General features: G+C 33.4%; 1 protein-coding gene and 1 long non-coding RNA gene across 11 annotated transcripts in view; one reads left to right on the top strand and one right to left on the bottom strand.

The window, feature by feature from the left end:
- Positions 1–495: 495 nt before the first annotated feature.
- Positions 496–18183, top strand: part of LOC143247069 (uncharacterized) — a 38487-nt gene continuing 20799 nt past the window's right edge. For 2 of the 7 annotated variants that reach the window (XR_013026347.1, XR_013026344.1), the window contains exons 1-3: positions 521–639; positions 1358–1402; positions 11842–11895. This is a non-coding gene — a long non-coding RNA (uncharacterized LOC143247069). Of the gene's footprint in view, positions 640–1357; positions 1403–11841; positions 11896–18183 lie in introns of all 7 variants that reach the window. The other 5 variants (XR_013026346.1, XR_013026343.1, XR_013026348.1 and 2 more) reach the window with 4 other exon arrangements.
- LOC143247068 (carboxypeptidase A2-like) overlaps positions 14933–18183 on the bottom strand; it is a 35166-nt gene continuing 31915 nt past the window's right edge. For all 4 annotated transcript variants that reach the window (XR_013026339.1, XR_013026340.1, XM_076494465.1 and 1 more), the window contains one exon: positions 14933–17314. Coding sequence is in view for 2 of the 4 variants with exons in the window: in XM_076494465.1 (XP_076350580.1) it covers positions 17243–17314 (72 nt within the window). In the remaining 2 variants the exon portion in view is untranslated. The remainder of the gene's footprint in view (positions 17315–18183) is intronic.

Below are 18183 nucleotides of genomic sequence, written 5' to 3'. Positions count from 1 at the left end.
ACAAACCAAACAAAAATATTTTGCCTTTAATAAACAGTAACACTTTTGTTTTGTGTTTCAACAGGAATACACGACTTGCTTCGTTTTTCAACGCATGACTGTTGTTTTCTCTTTAACAAGAATACATGACTTGTTTGGCAAGAAAAAAAAGAACATTTTATCCATAATTTACAACTACCGACTAAAACGAAGTAGAAACAAACACTCCAACATATCCTGAAAGATTAATTCTTGGTATAACTCTCATATATCTTTCAAATAATAATGTCACCATTAGGGTCGCGATCTCATCAAACCGAAAAATTAGAAGCAAGTCTAAAAGAAACAATTGAAGCTGAATGTGTAGTACTTACACATTTTGATATCCGTGTAGGAGAGTACGCAGATAGGCTATTGTGTTGTTTTGTAAGTACCAACAAACAAAACAATGAAGAGTTATTTTATTTTTCATAATCTATAATTAATTGTTATTTATAATTTAAAAATATGTAAATATAGAGTTATACAAAATGTAACCAGTATGTGGCGCAGAGGTTTTCTGTTGTCCATAGTTTACTAATTCATTCTGAAAGTTGAGGATGTTCGAAAGGGAATTTACAGCTTTCGGTTATCATAAAGCAAATAACTTTCGTGTAAATGGTGAGTTAAAATGTTTTACTTTATGGTTGCCAAACTTTCTTGAAGATATGTGTGTAATCAAATGGACAGATGAACCGAAACAGAATCATATCGGAACCAACAAAACAAAGATAGGTGTTAGAATAGAACATTTTAGAACAATATTTGCTCTACCACCAGCAATAACACAATGCTTCGATAGCTTCTGAGACTGATCAGCTATTACATCAAGATTCCCTTTTCTCTATTGTTTAGATTATTCCCATCCAAATTATTATTCATATAATAACCCAGTAGCATTATTTTGCATTTATTACAATTAAATCCCATCTGCCATTTATTTGCCCAATTCACTGAATGATATAAATCTTTCTGTAAATCAGTAGCATTCTTTTCACAGGTAGTAACACCCTATGTCTTAATGTAATTTAATTATTTATTGACCATTCTTTCATCTGTGTCATGGATGCATATCAAAAAGAGCAAAGATCCTAAGACTTGAACCCTGAGGTACCTCATTTGTGACATTAATCTAGTTTGGTTGAACTACATTTGTGACAATCCTTTCTTCCTGATCTACTCTTACTCTCATCAACACAATAGTAACCTTTTGAAAGAATATCAGAAGATTTTGTAAGGCAAGGTTTTCCATCAGTGAAACCACGTTAGCTGTTTGATAAAATTCTAAACTTGGTTAAATAACTTTTTGAAGTTTTTTGTTGTTGTTTTTTTTTATCAGACTCTCCAAAATGTGATCTACAACTGATGTAAGACTAATGGGTCTGTAAGTACTGGAACAATTTTCATCACCCCTGTTGATAAGAGAAGTTACATTAGTTAATTTTCAATTTATTTTGTTTCTCATTAATTTTATTTCCAATACTCTTCATGAGCCAACATTGTTTTTACTTGCTGCTACCCTGTTCTTTATGTAAGGAAAATATTTACCTTGAATATTGAAAAATTTTTCTTTAAAAAATTTCCATATTTGCTTTGTGTCTCAGCATAACACAGCTGCCCAATTCACAATGGATAATTCTTGTTGCTTTCCTTCAAAATTTGATTTTTAAAATTTGGAATCAAAATATTCTGAATTCAATATCCAGGAAAAATATCAAACTTAATACAACAGTGATCACTTGTACCCATGTGTTCTCCAATTTCCTACCTATATTTTTGAAGCTACAACAAATATCAAATAGTAGTTTGTAGTAAGACTAAGGGAAGCAAAATTTTAAAAAAGTTATTGATGCATATATATAAATACAGGGAGCAGTGTGTGTGATTGCATATATATAAATATCATAACATGTATTATATAAGCCAGATTATTTTTATTCATTCTCGATGGATGGGAAACACACTACCACTCATGGTTATATCTACTTTTTACATGTTGCATGGCAGTAATGTTAACTGTAACATATTTCAGACTAACCAAATCATGCTACTCCAAACATCAGCTCCTTATATTTGTGCAGACAGCTGTAATATCACTTTAAACATGATGTGGAATAAGTGATTAATGAAGCAGATCTTTTGTGTTAATTTTTACAGTAACTGGATATTTACATTGATTCAATTCAGTTGTTTGTTCTATGTATTTTGCCAAGTGTATCTATATTATTGGTATCTGTATGAGGCATGATTTATTCACCATTTTACGAAAATTACAGATCTGATTACTTAACATCTTTCAATGTGCTTTTTTTGTCAGATGTTCTGACTATAAAAGATGCAACCAAGGTTTCCCTGAAGGAGAGAGATATTTATGTAACTTATCTTCTACAATGCAGTATTTTTTCGTGTTGATAGTTCTTGTGTTATGTCAGTTACTCTTTCAGGAATTATTAGCGATATTTTAACTTAAACCATCAAATGTAGTATTTCTATTGAGAATACCTTAGTCAATTAAATAACACAACATAAAGAAAACAAAACACTTTCATTTGAACCAAAGTCTTATCAGTCACAGAAGTGAAAAATAGTGATGGCATAAAACAGGAAAAATAATTTATCCCCAATCCTGACTGTGTCTTGGGTAAAAAGGACCAGTCCAAGAATGTAGGTTAAATGATACAACATCCTGTGAACAGTCAGCACAAAAAATAAACTTTCAGGTAAAGGTGAGACATCACATACGAGACTCAGATCACAACCAAGTGTCGAAAAATGGCATGTTATGCAACCTTAACATACCAATACCCAAAGACCCCAAATCAGCTTGAGGAATTTGGAAAGTAAAGGAACTGAAAAAATATTTTCTTGTATCAGATGGTAGTCAATATGGCCATCTTTTACAGGGAAGATGCAAAAATATTTCCCAAATAGCCAGATCGAAATACATGTTATGATTGGCACTTAAGACTGAAGTGGATTCAACCTCTTCTCAATCCACCATTGTCAATGTGTTTCATTTTTGTAGATAAATATCCATCACAGAACAAAGCAAAAACCGAGGAAGACACATAGTAACCTTAAAAATTAAATGCTTGTACTATGCAAAGAACTGCATAACCTCCATACCTGTAGCTTAACTTCTGGATAGCTGGGTGTGCCACGTCAAATCATGCTGCCTCCACAGAGGTGACTAAAGATGAAATAGAAGAAGTAGCCACTTATGAATGTACTGCAGAAACAGGAACAGGATGCAAATCTAGTGCTATCAACAGGACCCAATAATGGAATGGAACAAATCATTGCTAATACCTTGAGTAACATGACAATTGAAGAGAATGCCAAGAATTGTAAATCTGTCATACCCTAATGGAATGCATCCTTTGCCAAAACCAGGCACAACCAATCAACTACTTTGTTAGAACAATCTGTCTTGGTTTAACCTGTTCAGTGCCATAGATGAGATAACTCGTTCAAACCGATCAGTAACACAGTGCCATGGACAAGTTAATTTGTTCCCAATAATACTGAGCTTCAACGCTAGATCTCAGCATCACACGTGCATTTGACGTACTTACAAACTGTTTCACTTTCGATCCAATGGTGCGCAGTGCGAGGCAATGAAGGTGATGAAAAAAGCTTGTATGATTCAATAAAACCAATGTGATACTGATGCTAGTCTGATGGTAAAAACCTCAAACTGCAGCACCTGACCCTTGTGCACAAAAAATGCTGATAGTGTTGGTGTACCACCACTGTGGTAATGTGCAAAAGGGAACCAACTACAAAAAACTTGGACATCCACAATTCCAGTAAAATAAATGGAAACTCAGAATGAGGAATGAGCAACTTGTGTACCTTAGAAAATCTAAGCATTGATACAGATGAGAAAGATTAACAACTGGACACCAATTTCTTGTCTTCTTATGACCAATAATTGATGGAAATAAAGCCCTGAAAGAACTAGTACTCTTCTTACCCCAACACCAACCAAACTCTGATAGCCATAAGTTCTAAAGTCTGAAGATCTGCAAGTAATGGATATGCTACAGGTTTGATTGATAATGACAAGGAAGGTGTAAAGTAAGTGGCTAACCCTGATTTAAGGATATGTAGTTCCCACAGGTTCTTGGTTAAGGTTACTACATGTCCAAAAATTCTTAGGGCTAAGTTGCCACAGACCCTGAAGGTAGAAAATGATCACTGATGCTGCTGGCAGCATTCAGACCAAGCAGCAGAAGCCTTGGATATGAAAAGAATCTATTTTGGTACCAATGTAAGAAGAGGCTAATGCCAGGTGGTCAGGACCCTTGAATAGGCACAGATGTATAATCTTTTGTAAGTGCAATGAAACATGATACATCAACAATGACAAAGGTGAATGTAACAGCATGTGTGCATGCTTACAATGAGTTCAACTTGTCTTCAGTGAAGTTGATGATCCTGAGAACCTTCCAACAGTTTGTTGTCAGGAAAAAAAACACATTGGATTTTAAGAGTTGTAAGTCCATAAACTTTCCACTATCCCACCAGAGGCCATTGACCTATTCAGGTTAACTACAAACTCCACCTTAAAACCCCTACGTGAACCTGACGATGACCGAAGAAGGTCGAAACGTTGTTCGCTCTTCTATGTAAAATATTTTCTCAACCCAAACGAGGCGTTTTTGCATATAAACTTACCACTGTCCCATGAAGAGACTGAAAAGCTAACAGGCCAAAGGAAGGTGCAGGAAAAAACTATTCTAAGTTCTTTCCGGAATGTCATGAAGCACCCATAATTGCAGCCTCAGGGCCTCATCTTCCAAAAAACACCAAACCAAATATATTTTTCAATATCACAATAAACAAAATCACTGAAAATTGGTTTGATAATCAATTTTTCTTTTTAAAAAGATCAACCAAGTGACATGAAGAATGCTCAAAGTATCTCTGAAAATTCACAGCACTGGAAAACCCAATAGTGATACTGTCAAGCAAAAGTGGTAACTTTATCTGATTATGATGTTTACATATAGAACCAGGATACCAACTGATGTAGATGGAGAGTGTAACAAGACAAATATCACTTAGGGCAATTAAGTGTGATATAAAAGAATGGAACAAGCAAGACAAATGAAGAAATACTGGCAGTCAAGTAATAGCTGTAGTGTGAGAGGAAGTATGTTTTGGAAACAATACATGTAATTTAAACTTTAACTTTTTATTGGTTATATATAATGTAGTATTAAATGTTACAAAGGACTATCAGCAATTTGTGAAATAGAGGATGTGGCAGATTGGCATGTCAAGTGAGCAATTTTCTAGTTTATGGCCTTGTACACAAAGATTGAAGACTATAAACATTTCACTCTGTTGAAATAATAATTATATTATAATAAGCAGCTTATATTAAATTGTGTATTTCTGAAAGGAAGGGTCAATAAATTAAATACAAAGAGAGACTTAGAAAGTAAATTATCAATTCTATAACTAAGGAAGATTGAGAATATTTTAAAGATACTTCCACATAAAATTAGGAACTTAAATATGGTATAATATTAAAATTTATATTTATTAATAATGTTTTGACATTAGGTTTAATGCAATATATTAATATCAAAGTAGATTAATTGGATTTTGAATGTAATTATGTAGAAAGGTTGCAACATATGCAAAATAGGTTAATGTATAGTTAGGATTAACACCATCAGCAATTTTAAGCATCATTTAATCATTACTTTATCCATATTATTGTGTAAATCAATAACAGCATACATCCAAACACTGAGGTATGCCTACTTGTGACATCAATCAAATTTAATTGAACTCCATTAAAAAAAACCAAAAAAAAAACCTCTACCTTCTTCCATCCAGCCATCTTTCTATTCAAAGAGCAAATTTGATCTCAGAATGGCTGGTATGGGTATTAACACTTTTATTGATAAGGAGAGAACAATGTTTCAACTTTCCTAGGTCATCTTTAGATTAAAAAAGAGAGCTTTAGTGTGACTGTTGATGGATATTTCTTATGGACAAGAGTATAAACAGGTACAGGACTGTAGGGGTGTTGCAAGTGGATGTTAAGTTATTAATTAGTATACGTAGAAAGGTGTTCCTTTATATTCGTTTAATTTTGGTTTTCGTTGTTGTATAAGTAGGGTTTATTTGAATTTGTGTTTGTTTATATTTGTTTTTCTACTTGATATCTGGGTGTTTTCTATGGTTGTGTTGTTTATTTGATTTGCAGTGTTCAAAAACATGTGAAAGTGTGTTTTTGTGTTTATGAATCTAGTTTCCATTGTTTCTGCTTATTTCCCCGGAATAGAAGTCATGGCAGTTGTTGTATTGTATTTTATAAATTATGTTAGTGTTGTATTTGTCAGTGTAGTTTTTACATAGTATGGACTTTAGTTTTGTACCTGGTTTTTGAATAAATTTGATGTTTACTGGAACGTTGCATTTTAAATTTTTTTGAAATGTTGGTTATTTTATCACTGATGTCGGGGACATATGGTATGCAGCAGTATAAGGTTTTGTAGTTTGTTGTATCTTGGGATTTATTGTTGTTTGTTGTTAGTCTAGGTGTGTGTGTATATATAATTTGTTCCATGGTTTTTGAGGAAAAGTGTCATTTTATTTTGTCTAATTCATCGTTAATTTTATCTGGCGACCATAGTTTTGTGGCTGTGTTTATTTGGTTTCTTAATATGTTGAGTTCTTGTTGTGTTTCATGTGCTGAGTCCCAGGAACGTATAATCCAGTATGGGTGATTATTCTGTGGATTTCTGTTTTGAATCGTGTATCAGTTCTAGTGGTTTTGAGGTTAAGAAATCCTATTTGGTTAGTTTTTTCCTGTTCACAGGCCAACTTAATGTTGGAGTGTATCAAGTTAACGTGATTGAGAAAACTATGTGTTCTGTAGATGCGAATCTAGCAATTGTTTCATCAACATACCTGTACCAGTATAGTGGTGGATAGAAGGCTGAATTGATCACTTGTGATTCAATCTGTGTCACAAAAATGTTGACATGGGATTCCCCATACTTATGCCATTTATTTGTAGATAGTTTTGGTAGTAGTGAATTCTATAAGGGTTACTAATTGGTTGCTGGGGGATGTGTGTCAATGGGTTGAGATCTTGGATATAAAGTTCTAAGGCTATCTTGTGGGTTTCAGTTGTTGGGACTTTGTGAAGATGGAGATTACATCAAAACTGGCCATTAAGGCTTTATGATTCAGTTGATTATGAATATATTTAAAATTGAAGAGTCGTTGAAAAAGGATCCAGCTGATGTTACATGTTTAGTAAATCCATAAACACTAAATGTACATTCTTACCCTTATCTACTTAAGCAGTAGCGTCTTCAAAGAATGTCATAAGATTTGTTAAGCAATATGTCCTTTGCTGAAACAATGTTGGCTACCTGAATCTAAAATTTTGTTACTTGAACTTAGAAAACACATTTTATCATACTTTCAAAAATATGTTTATGCTACTGATATAAGGCTAATAGGCTTGTAATCACCTGGACAATTTTTATCACTTCCCTTCAAAAGTGTGGTATCATTATCCAACTTCCAACCTGCTGATACCTGCCCACTATTCAAGAACTAACAAAAAATATTATCAAGTGGCTTACATATTCCCATTTTAACATCCTTCAAACTCCTTATGGAAATATTATCTAGTTGAGGAACTTTATTACTCTTTAATCTTCCAGTTATTTCTTAACAATTTCAGAACTGATATGATAACATTGTTCAATATTGTCTCCATCTTGCAAATGACTAACATCAGGGATATTTGTTTTAATCAGACAAAAATGAACACCTCACCAACCAAACTGTAAGAGAGTCCAACAATAAATGATCACACAGAGTCTAAGATTAGGCTTAAATTGCATATGTATAAAATGACCAGGCTTCAAAGAATTTGAGTACTAACTATAAAATGTTTCCTCATGATGCTACTACCACTCACAAAAGAGATACAAATGAAAAAGAGGAAATTTGATGGGTGGAATTTTAACATCACAAACTAAGCAAACACACGAAATGACAGTGAAGGATGAAGTTTGATTAGAGCATGATCAGAATTTAAAATGCATGTGTCTCTTTCACTTAACTCAACTGAATAAACATTGACAAGGAATATGATCCATCCCTCGTACAAGAGTAGGGCACACTAGCTGTATTGTGGGTGACTCGCACTGCACAGTGCCACCATTGCTCTACTTTTCACCATATTGTATTGTGCTGTACATAATCACTGAAGAACTCTACAAGATACACCATCTAAGCAGTCAGGAACTGGTAAGTGGCAAGGACATCCTTATTCTACTTGAATGGGGAGAGGGTGGAAATTAACATCTGGGAAATGCAAATAAATGCCCAGATCCCCATTAAACATCTGCCAGAAAGATTTTTTCCTATAGACAGTGCAAGAGATGACTGTGAAACACTATTTTGAAAAGCTGGCAAATGCAAGCCAAAGAAGTGGTCAGTTACTTCTTTGGTGCTGACTTTTTCCGTGATAGTCCATGGAATGGTACAGGCATGGTCGGGCAAATGAGTAAGTTTAATACCATGAAGATAATTAAGGTGGTCTTCCAGAACTCCCTTCCTCAAGAGTAGGCACTGTTCGAACCAGGACAAATGGGGTGTGGGCATTTTCCTTAACCTACAGCCTAGTGTGAATCTTAGGAAATATTCATACCATGGGAGGCAAAATCAACAGCTGGTGAAAGAATATAATGAAAAAACAGTGTACTTATCTTTCTCAAAAACTGTAGATTGAAGAATATCAAGAACAAGGAGATGAAACTATCAAATCATGAAGACTGTTCATGAAGATGAATGTGTTTAGATTAATTCATAAGTCAACCTGAAGGTGCAAATGAGACACAAGAAAGTAAGATAGATGACAAATTTGAGATAAAGTCTGCAAGCATCAGTATCCAGGTAAGAATACATCAACATAAGGAGCTGGCAGACCTATCTAGTAAGTGTAGGAAGCAATAGGTCTCCAGATAAAGATTAAAAACAGTGATGGAAACCACAAAAAAAAAAGACATTCATGCCATCTGATAATACATAAACCAGATACAGCAGATTGTCCAGATCCAAATAAGAATAGAGGTGAAAGATAGAAGGGAAGGAGATAGGAGATAAAGAATGATCACTTTCCTGATAAGCTGAAGTATTGAAAAGAAAACTTTGATCTGGGAGGAGAAATAAATAAGCATGGTGAAAAGGAGTGTGGAAAGAATTGACAACATATACATCCAAATGAAAGATACCACAGTTGAAAAGGAGAAAAAAAAATGTCTTTAGAGAAAGATGGTACAGATATCAAGAAGCCAATGTTTCAAATAGGACATGTGTGAGAGCATGTAAAACTACATGAAAGTCTCAGTCAGGCAAAGAGATTAGTGAAGAAGGAAGGACCAAACAAAGTGGAAAAAACAGAGGAAAGAAACACCTGATGGTAACAAGAAAGGATATGTGTAGCTGACAAATTTGTCCACTAATCAGTTATGGCAGAGACTGAAAATCCATAATTGAACAATTATGTGAAAAAGACCAAAATATGGACAATGTCAAGACAACCTGGGAGTTGCAAATGGCAGATGGAACAACTATAAAGAACTTGCAACTTCCATTGACAAAGTTCAAAGATGACAGGAACGGGATAAGAAGGCTAAACAATTCAAAAGTCCAGCCCACCAGGAAGTGGAGTAAAGAAATTCCACACAAGAAGAAAGGGTGACATCACATAATATTGGAGCAAGAAAGGGGGAAAGGGCAGAGGATAAGGGGATTTCAAAGCTAAATGAAGAGAAGAGGAAGCCAAAGAGGAACCAGCAACAGGACCCAATGAGGAGTGTTATATATAAAGGCCGTGACAAAAGGAACAAGATGAAGAATGGAATAGACATTCAGAAAAAGGTAAGAAAAGTCTTGGCTGAAAGCATCAACCATCAGAGATTAAGAAGGAACTGAAAATCAGATAAATGGAAGTTTGGTGTTGATAGCAGTGGCAAAGGTATTAGGAGCATGCCCAATGAGAAAATGAGAGTGACCACTCTGTAGGTAGAATCCAGTCTGGTCAAGAAAGGTGATCTGTTTTAAGGTTTAGAGCCATAGCAATTCAATTCAAGCTGTAAAGGAGATAAAGATATGATAAATCTGGTGAAGCATGACTTACAGACGTTTCCTCAACTCTAAAGAGAGCCCAGAATAAGTGATATGAATCAATTTTTGTACTCACCTCAACAAAGTAGCCATGGATTAATCATAGGAACTGAAGGATCACAAAGAATAAAAAGTCATATCACATCTAAAAGCATTCTGAGAGGCAACATAACACTTCAAAGGCCTCACTGGATATAACAAATGATCAGAATCCAATCAATTATAGAGGTGAGGAATGGCAGTTCATTTAGGAATATGAGCCATGAAAAATTGACCTGAGGGAAGTACAGATGGGGGAAAAGTAAATAGCATGTTTATGAAATAATTGGTGAAATGGCTTCAAGGTTAGTGTAATGAGGTAAGAACATATATATATTCTTCTAAAACTTTTAGTGAGACAACAGATTTTAACTCAATTTACATCATTAACATTGTTTAATTATCAAGACATCTCAAATGTATTCAAAATACTAGTTCTATTATGTGCTGCATTATCCCAATTGTGGGATTTAGGAAAGAGTATCCACTTTGGGCCTTCATCTATGTTCAGTTTGTTTCCAACTCCAGTCACCAGAAAAATGAAAGTCTGGCTGTGGACACAAAATTTGGCTCTAGACATAGCAAGCCTGGATAGTGGCTCACCTAACATGCTGCACATGGAAGACATGTTGAAATAAATTCAAATGCAGATATGTCAAAAAACACTGTTCAAACATCTTGTTCTCTTCTCCTTTTCCAACAGAAGCTGAGGTAATATCACAACCTTTTATGGGTACACATTTGAGGCAATGATGCAAGCAGTAATAAAATAGTAGTGTCTACCAACACTAAATGTTAGCCAGAGTTCCAAAACGTGTAGGTTGTGCAACTTGGACCTCGCAAATGCAACAACATTCACATTAGCTTCTTCATGCCTGCATGGATCATCAATGTCTTGTAAGCACATGATCAAACTGAGTGATATACAACTCCATCTTACCAATAACATGACCAAGTTAAGTGTTGTACAACCCCATTCTCTTAATGCAAATCACAAAAAGTTTGTGGGTGAGATAACAAAAGACATCCTGTTCCACTGTTGCAGAGACAAGCAGCCCAATGTTTCAGAATGGTTGTTTTGTACGAGACCTACCTCTGGAGCTTATCCCATGAACATTCCATTGTCTATTAAACTGGGCTATTGGCTATATATTTGTCCCAAACATACAGACTATGAATATTTTAAAGTTTTAGCCTGATGAGAATACAAAGTTAGTATCTATATATACTTCAAAAATTCTAGCACTACTTGATTTACCATGTTTATAATACTTCTTTCACCAAAAATGTTCATACTAACTTTTGGAGATAATCCAATGGAAATACTGTTGCAAATTACTTCAAAAAATAGTGCAAAGTTTTACAAGTGGTGTCATTATTGTGCTGCAACAGAAATTTTTGCTACTGTAGAATAATGATCCAAGTTACCTGTAACTGTTTTTCAGACAAAACCTTCCCCCTGATAATTTTAGGGTTGTATCAGGCACATTTGATGTCAGTTACCAATCTTTAATCTCTATTATTTTATTTACAGAGTTATGATAGCAGAATTTGTGATAAACATGACCATGAGTCCTACAAAATAAATCCACTTTTTTTATCCTGATTCAGATAAGAAATGAAGTCACCAACTAAAAAATATTGAAAACAAGCAAAACAATTCTGGTAAGTTTTGCTTTGTTAGAAAGAAATATGGCAGTAACTATCACAAGAAATATTTTACAAAATGGTATGTGGCATTTCCTTAAACTTGTCCTCTCTAGTAGGACAAGCACCATAACATAAGTTCAGAAATTCTTCCATAATAAAGGTATGATTCATGTACATAATTTCAAGTTTTGCCAGAGAGAGTAAGAAGTTGCTAGATGAAAAAGAGTTGTCATGGCAATCATTTTTTGGTTTTGTAAATCACATTTAACTTCATTAATATTATATGCAGCTCCTTACAAAAGCTTTCTGAAAAGTCAACTTAAATCTACTTTTCATCATTATTCAGATAAGAAAAAAGTCTTAAACAAAACTTGACAGGCAAAATTTTTCCTTTGTAAAACAATTTTGTCTGGTTTTACTTTTATTATTAAGTCAAAATATGGCAGTATAAATTAAAATGAATGATTAAATCAATGGTTAATGATGTTTTACTGAAGTCCATTATCAAAAACAGCACAACAATGAGCTTCACAATTCTGAAAAAGAGTTAGTGTGTAGTTGTCTATAAATTTTACCAGCTTACACCTTATTTTGAAACCTAAACTCTTGACCTATCATAGCTACCCTAACCAGTCTTTACCCAACTGAGAGTCGTTCAATAATCATGTGTTACATTTAACTATTTCTGCCTCTCTTTCAAAGAACTTGAGATTGTGGGGATACTGGTAATGTCTCATCAGGTTTTGAAAATAAAGGACAATGTCTCACCCAAATATTTTTATATGATCTGTGTTTTTATCTGTTTGTTATTACTTTTTTGAAGCATTTTGAAAGTTTGTTTACTTGTTTTAAAGCAAGAATTTGACTATGTGAGGAAAATTACTTCAAAAGAATGTTTGTTTCCAAATGAGAATTTAGGTAGGTAATTTGGTAATTATAATTTGTATTTTTCAGGATAAGATATTAAACATTGTTGCATAAAATTAGAATCTCATTAGAAAAAAATGGTTCTATTGCAATAAAACATTTGTCAAACACATTTTTCAGTTGGATACAAGAGACTAAAAAGTTTATTATTGGAAAATGCAAGACATTTATATGAAAAAAATTTGTCTGAACATAGAACAAAAAATGATGGTTTACTTCATGTAAAGAAAAACACAGAGCAACCACCCACAACTGAAACATTGTTCAAAAACATTTCTTAAATATTTATAAAAACTGCAGAAATTTTGGTGGTCGACTTCATTTGATTACTGCATTCAAGTCTTGTTCTAATTTTTCATAAAGTATGCATCTTATATTTTATTAAAGTAATCCCACATTTTTGTAATACTGTACTTATGAACAGGAATGTTACATCATAAGTTATTTTGTTTTAGAGCACAAGTCAGTGATCATGAAAATAAGAAATTGTCCTGGATCCTAAGATTATTGGCATATATCATATTCATTACAGAAGACATTTTAAACTTAAGATGTAAATGCTTTTAATATGCTATCCCTGCCTTAGAACTTCAAGAAAACACTACTGACCATCAATTTAATTATTCCTTTTAATCAAGACAACCATATTCCCTCTTATTTAATAAAGTAAAATCAAAACATGACAAAACAGGTTTAAAAAGAAAGAGCCCCTACCTTACTAACCTGTTGATTGACAATTTATTATCTAAGTGAGGATGAAAGAAAAGATTTAGTTTTAACATAATAATCAGAAAGCTTTTTTAAGGTGTCACATAGAGTACCAGTGCAGAAAAACTACCTCAGTCAGACAGCTGGATAAGTTATTTAAATGGATTGACGACAGGCTATGTGGAAGGATGGGAAAAGTTAACACAGTTCAGACAAACTAATGTTACAAATAGTGTGACCTGTGATAGGATCACTGCTTTCCTCATTTACATTACTGAAACACTGTTAATTAAGTTTACAGAAGATACAAACATCTTCAGTCAGGAGATGATTTGATTTTGCACAAACTTAGATTAGTTGATTGTTAGGCAAATACATGACAAATGGTATATAATTATAACAAGTATAATGTCATGCACTGGGATTATCACTACAAGTTAATGATAAACATTCAGATTGGAATGCTTTTAATTATGTTGATGAAATTAATGATTCAGGACACTGGCTGAATTCTTAAGCCTTCGTGACAGTGTTCTATTACATATGGTAAAGCAGTAATTTTGGGTTGAATATACTGACTATCAGTCTCAGATGGCTACAGTATCATTAGTCACTATTCAGGCATCATCTGGAGTACTGCATGCAGTTTTGGTCTCCATATTGTAGTAAGTACATTGAGTTGATAGATATAATTCAGAGAAAGGTCACAAGGATATTATTTCTTGGATAGATAGGTTGAACTATGATAACAGATTGTTATTTCTTAATTACTTTTCTCACATAAAGAGAAGGCCCAAAAATGATTTGAAAAATTCAAAACTATCAAGTAAATAGATCAACCTTTTTTGTGTGTTAAATTCTAAGGATGGTAGGTCAAACAAGAGTTCACAAATTTAAGATCTGGAAAGGTCAAACTCATTTCCAGTTGAGGATTTTCTCTTTCAATAGGGTGGTGAATGTGGGGAAGAATCTGTCATCTATAATGCAATTCTACAGAAGTTTAAGAAAAAGAGCTGTTGAACATTTGGAGGTGGATTTAATAATTAAGTTTTATAAGAAAGGTTGGGAGTTAAGAGATAATAGTACTAAAATGAGCAAAATTACCTAGTGCAGGGGGTTTCCAACGTAAGAGTGCCCGAGGGCCACAACTACAGTCACGAGTCTAATGGTGGGCGGCATTATATTTTTGTCAAATTAGGGCTTGTTAGTGTATTACATAATGCAAAATAAAGAGTAATAGATCCATGGTAGGGTTAATTTATGTCCTTTCAACATGGTAAAATGTGTTATGATTGGGGAAGGAGTTAATCTGAATGGGACTTACTTTATGTTACATGATATTTGGATGGACATATTTGCAAAAAAAGATGTATTTCATTGTGAAAATAAAAGGAAAATATAACTTAAACATGTTCAATTATGTAATGAATAAATTTATTGAAAAAATGCTGCATATAAAAGAAATTAGAATAGCAAACATATCTATGATATTTAATATACAAGTACATAAAATTTTCAATGTGAACTATGAGGTCGCTCAGCAACACTGACCAAAGCAAGTATGTTGACATGGAGTTCTGTCATTGCTAGTCTTAGGAGGTGAAGTAGAGAAAAATCTGTGAGGCGACATCTGTTGTGGTTCTTAATGAATTTCATAGTGGAGAACACACTTTCACATATATATGTGCTACCAAACATTGATGTCATTTTCTGTCCAAAGCACACAGATTTGAAAATTAATTTTTTGAAAGTAGTTTAAAGAAATCTGGTCCTTCTTCTTGTCTAGTTTGCAGAAAGGGATCAGCTTGCAAATCACATAATTCAAGTTGAACATCAGCTTGTCGATTTTCTATGTTAACACAAAGAGGATTATTGAACAGCTCTATCCTGCTTTTTATAATTTCAAATTCTTTGAATCTTGCATTAAACACATCAATAATATCTTCAAAATTTACACAAAATTCTGAAAAATCAAGTGACTCGTCATCTTTGAACTGTTCTATTAATTACTGACAACTCAGAAAGTGGGCCAAGTCATTGTTTTCTAAGTAAACTTTGAAAATTCTTAACTTCTTTTGAAACCCATTTACGTTTCCCATTACATCTGATATCATCTAGTTCCGCCCCCTGGAGTTTTAGGTTGAGATCGTTAAGGTGAGTGGTGATGTCTGTGAGAAAAGCCAGTTGTATCAGAAAATCCTTACTTTTGAGCTCTTCTTCCAATTGTGTTGTATCTGATGAAACAAATTGATTGAGGAATACAGGAATTTCTTTCCTTATTCCAAAATATTGTTCAAAACACTTTCGGGCACTGAGTCACCTTACTTGGTTTTAAAGTAAGTATATGCTGCTTCCATATCCTCCAAGAATTGCTTTAGCTGCCAATGTAAAAGAGCTTTGTTTCCTCCTCTTATCAAGTTAATAACTTTGACAAATTTAAAAACTTTGTTTTGATTCACTGATTTCCACCACAAAGCTCCTTGATGAATAACACAATGAAATGTTGGGCAAGTTACTTAACTTTCCTTAAGAAAACCAACAAAGCCTAATTTTTTTCCAATCTTTGCAGGTGCGCCATCTGTCACTATTCCTGAACACTTATTGAAACCTCCAATTTTATCAACTGAATTTTTCACTGCCTTGAAGATATCTTTTCCTTTTGCGGCCGCATGAAGAGCTCATACATTCAATAATACCTCTTTCAAATATCTTCAACAACACATACAAATATTAACAGCTGACTAACATCTGCTTGATCAGTACTTTTGTCAAGACAGAGAGAAATAAGTACTTTTTTTTTTCCCAGTCCAACAAGCGAGTTTTCTAATTGTTCTCCCATATCAGTGACCCTTCTTTGCATGGTTTGGGTTGGAAAGTGGCACTGATTAAAATTTCTAAGCAGTTTTGGCATCCCAAAACACCTTTGCCATTTCAACAGCACATTTCTTCATTAAACTGCTATCAATAAAAGGTTTCTTTGCCCTTGCAAGGTCAAGAGAAATGATGTATGAAGCATATGAAGTAGATGTCTGGCTTTCTGACAACTTGCTAAACATATTCGTTTGTTGTTTTAATTTCTTGCTGAAATCCACAATCTGAACTTTGAGTTTCTCCTTCATAATTTTTATACTTTTATTCGTGCATAGTTGAATAATGCTTTTTCACATTAAATTTTTTGGGCACTGATATAATTTGCATACAAATCAAACACTACAACTTGCCAATATTGTTTGTAATTAAATAATCAAGTTCCCAACATTCCTGGTACACTCTATTTTCACTGTTAATCTTACAGTTCTTAAAAATTTTGTTCATATTTATATTTAACATGGAATTGAACAGTGATAATTTACAACATATCAACCACCACAACAGCAAACAGATAGACTGGCAACAGCCACCACCTGGGCAAGTTCACTTTGTCTAGCAGAAGGGAGGGAGTATATAACTCGGTGAATCCACTTTGTCTAGCAGGGGGAATGATGGTATACTATGCCGAGGTGTATGTGACATAATTTAAAAGCTCTTACTATCAAGTTATTGCTGTAAAATTATAGAGGCATAATTAATAAACATATAGGTTCAGACAAAATAAATTAAAATTCATTCGTGAATACCAGTTGGAGCTTTCATGCATTTTTACCTCGCAAGTCAGAATTTTTCATTTCTTCATTACAAAGAAAAATATTATAAAAGTAGGTTATGTTTCAATAGACTTTCACAGGCCTCATAAAACCATGCAGCCTGCATGCCACCTGTTGGAAATCTCTGATCTGGTGGATCGATGGGATAACAGCATCTGAAGACAATACAAATAGAGGACACAAGTTTAGGATTTGGAAAAACAGACTTGGCTTCAGTTAATACATTTTTATTTACATAACGGGATGACTGACTCAAGGAGTGTGTTACTACTGGCAATAGTGAAGGTTGGCACTTTACAAGAGTTTATTGATGGGTTTACAGTCTTATTTCTCACAAGTGGATATGTAAAGAGAGCTTAGTAAAACCAACCAAATGGTCCTCTGTTGTCATACTATTGTTATATATTACAAGCACATTAAGTAATATCTTAAGAATGGAATCCTATTAAGTCAAGAATTATGAAGAAAAAATGCACAATATTAAAAAGCTGTAACTCATTAAGAATTTGAAGTCAATATATTTCAGTGAGGATTTTTTTTAGTTAAATGCTTATGAAATACACTCTGAAAACAACTTAAACTGAGATCCTTTTTGAGCAAGAAATATGAAACGTAACTTGTTTAATAAAATATTTTATTCATCAAAAAAGCTGTATTTTGTAAACTATTCAAAGCAAATAATGAAATTGTTGTTAAAGCATAAATGATAAATTTAAAATAATTTTGAAAGCAAGTTATAATTCATTTTGCAAAAGACAAGCAATAGACATTAATCATTATGTTTTTCACACATAATAAAAATAACACCAAAAAATGTGTAAACTGTAATTGCTGTAAAGAGACTGTTGTGTGAATCAACCTATTTTCTGTTGATACCAACTGTGCTGTAGAAAATAAAATTTTTATTTCAATAACAAATTCATTTATTTCTGTGGTTATTTCTCAAAGAAACATTCTCAACAGTGTTTGTTTTGATTTGATTATTTGTTTAGAATGTTATGTCTATTATCACCTTATAAAGTAT

The sequence above is a fragment of the Tachypleus tridentatus genome, chromosome 3, assembly GCF_004210375.1.
Source record: "Tachypleus tridentatus isolate NWPU-2018 chromosome 3, ASM421037v1, whole genome shotgun sequence".
Taxonomy (NCBI): Eukaryota; Metazoa; Arthropoda; class Merostomata; order Xiphosura; family Limulidae; genus Tachypleus; species Tachypleus tridentatus.
The sequence above is the reverse complement of the archived record's forward strand: the minus strand, read 5'-3'. Positions and strand labels throughout refer to the sequence as shown.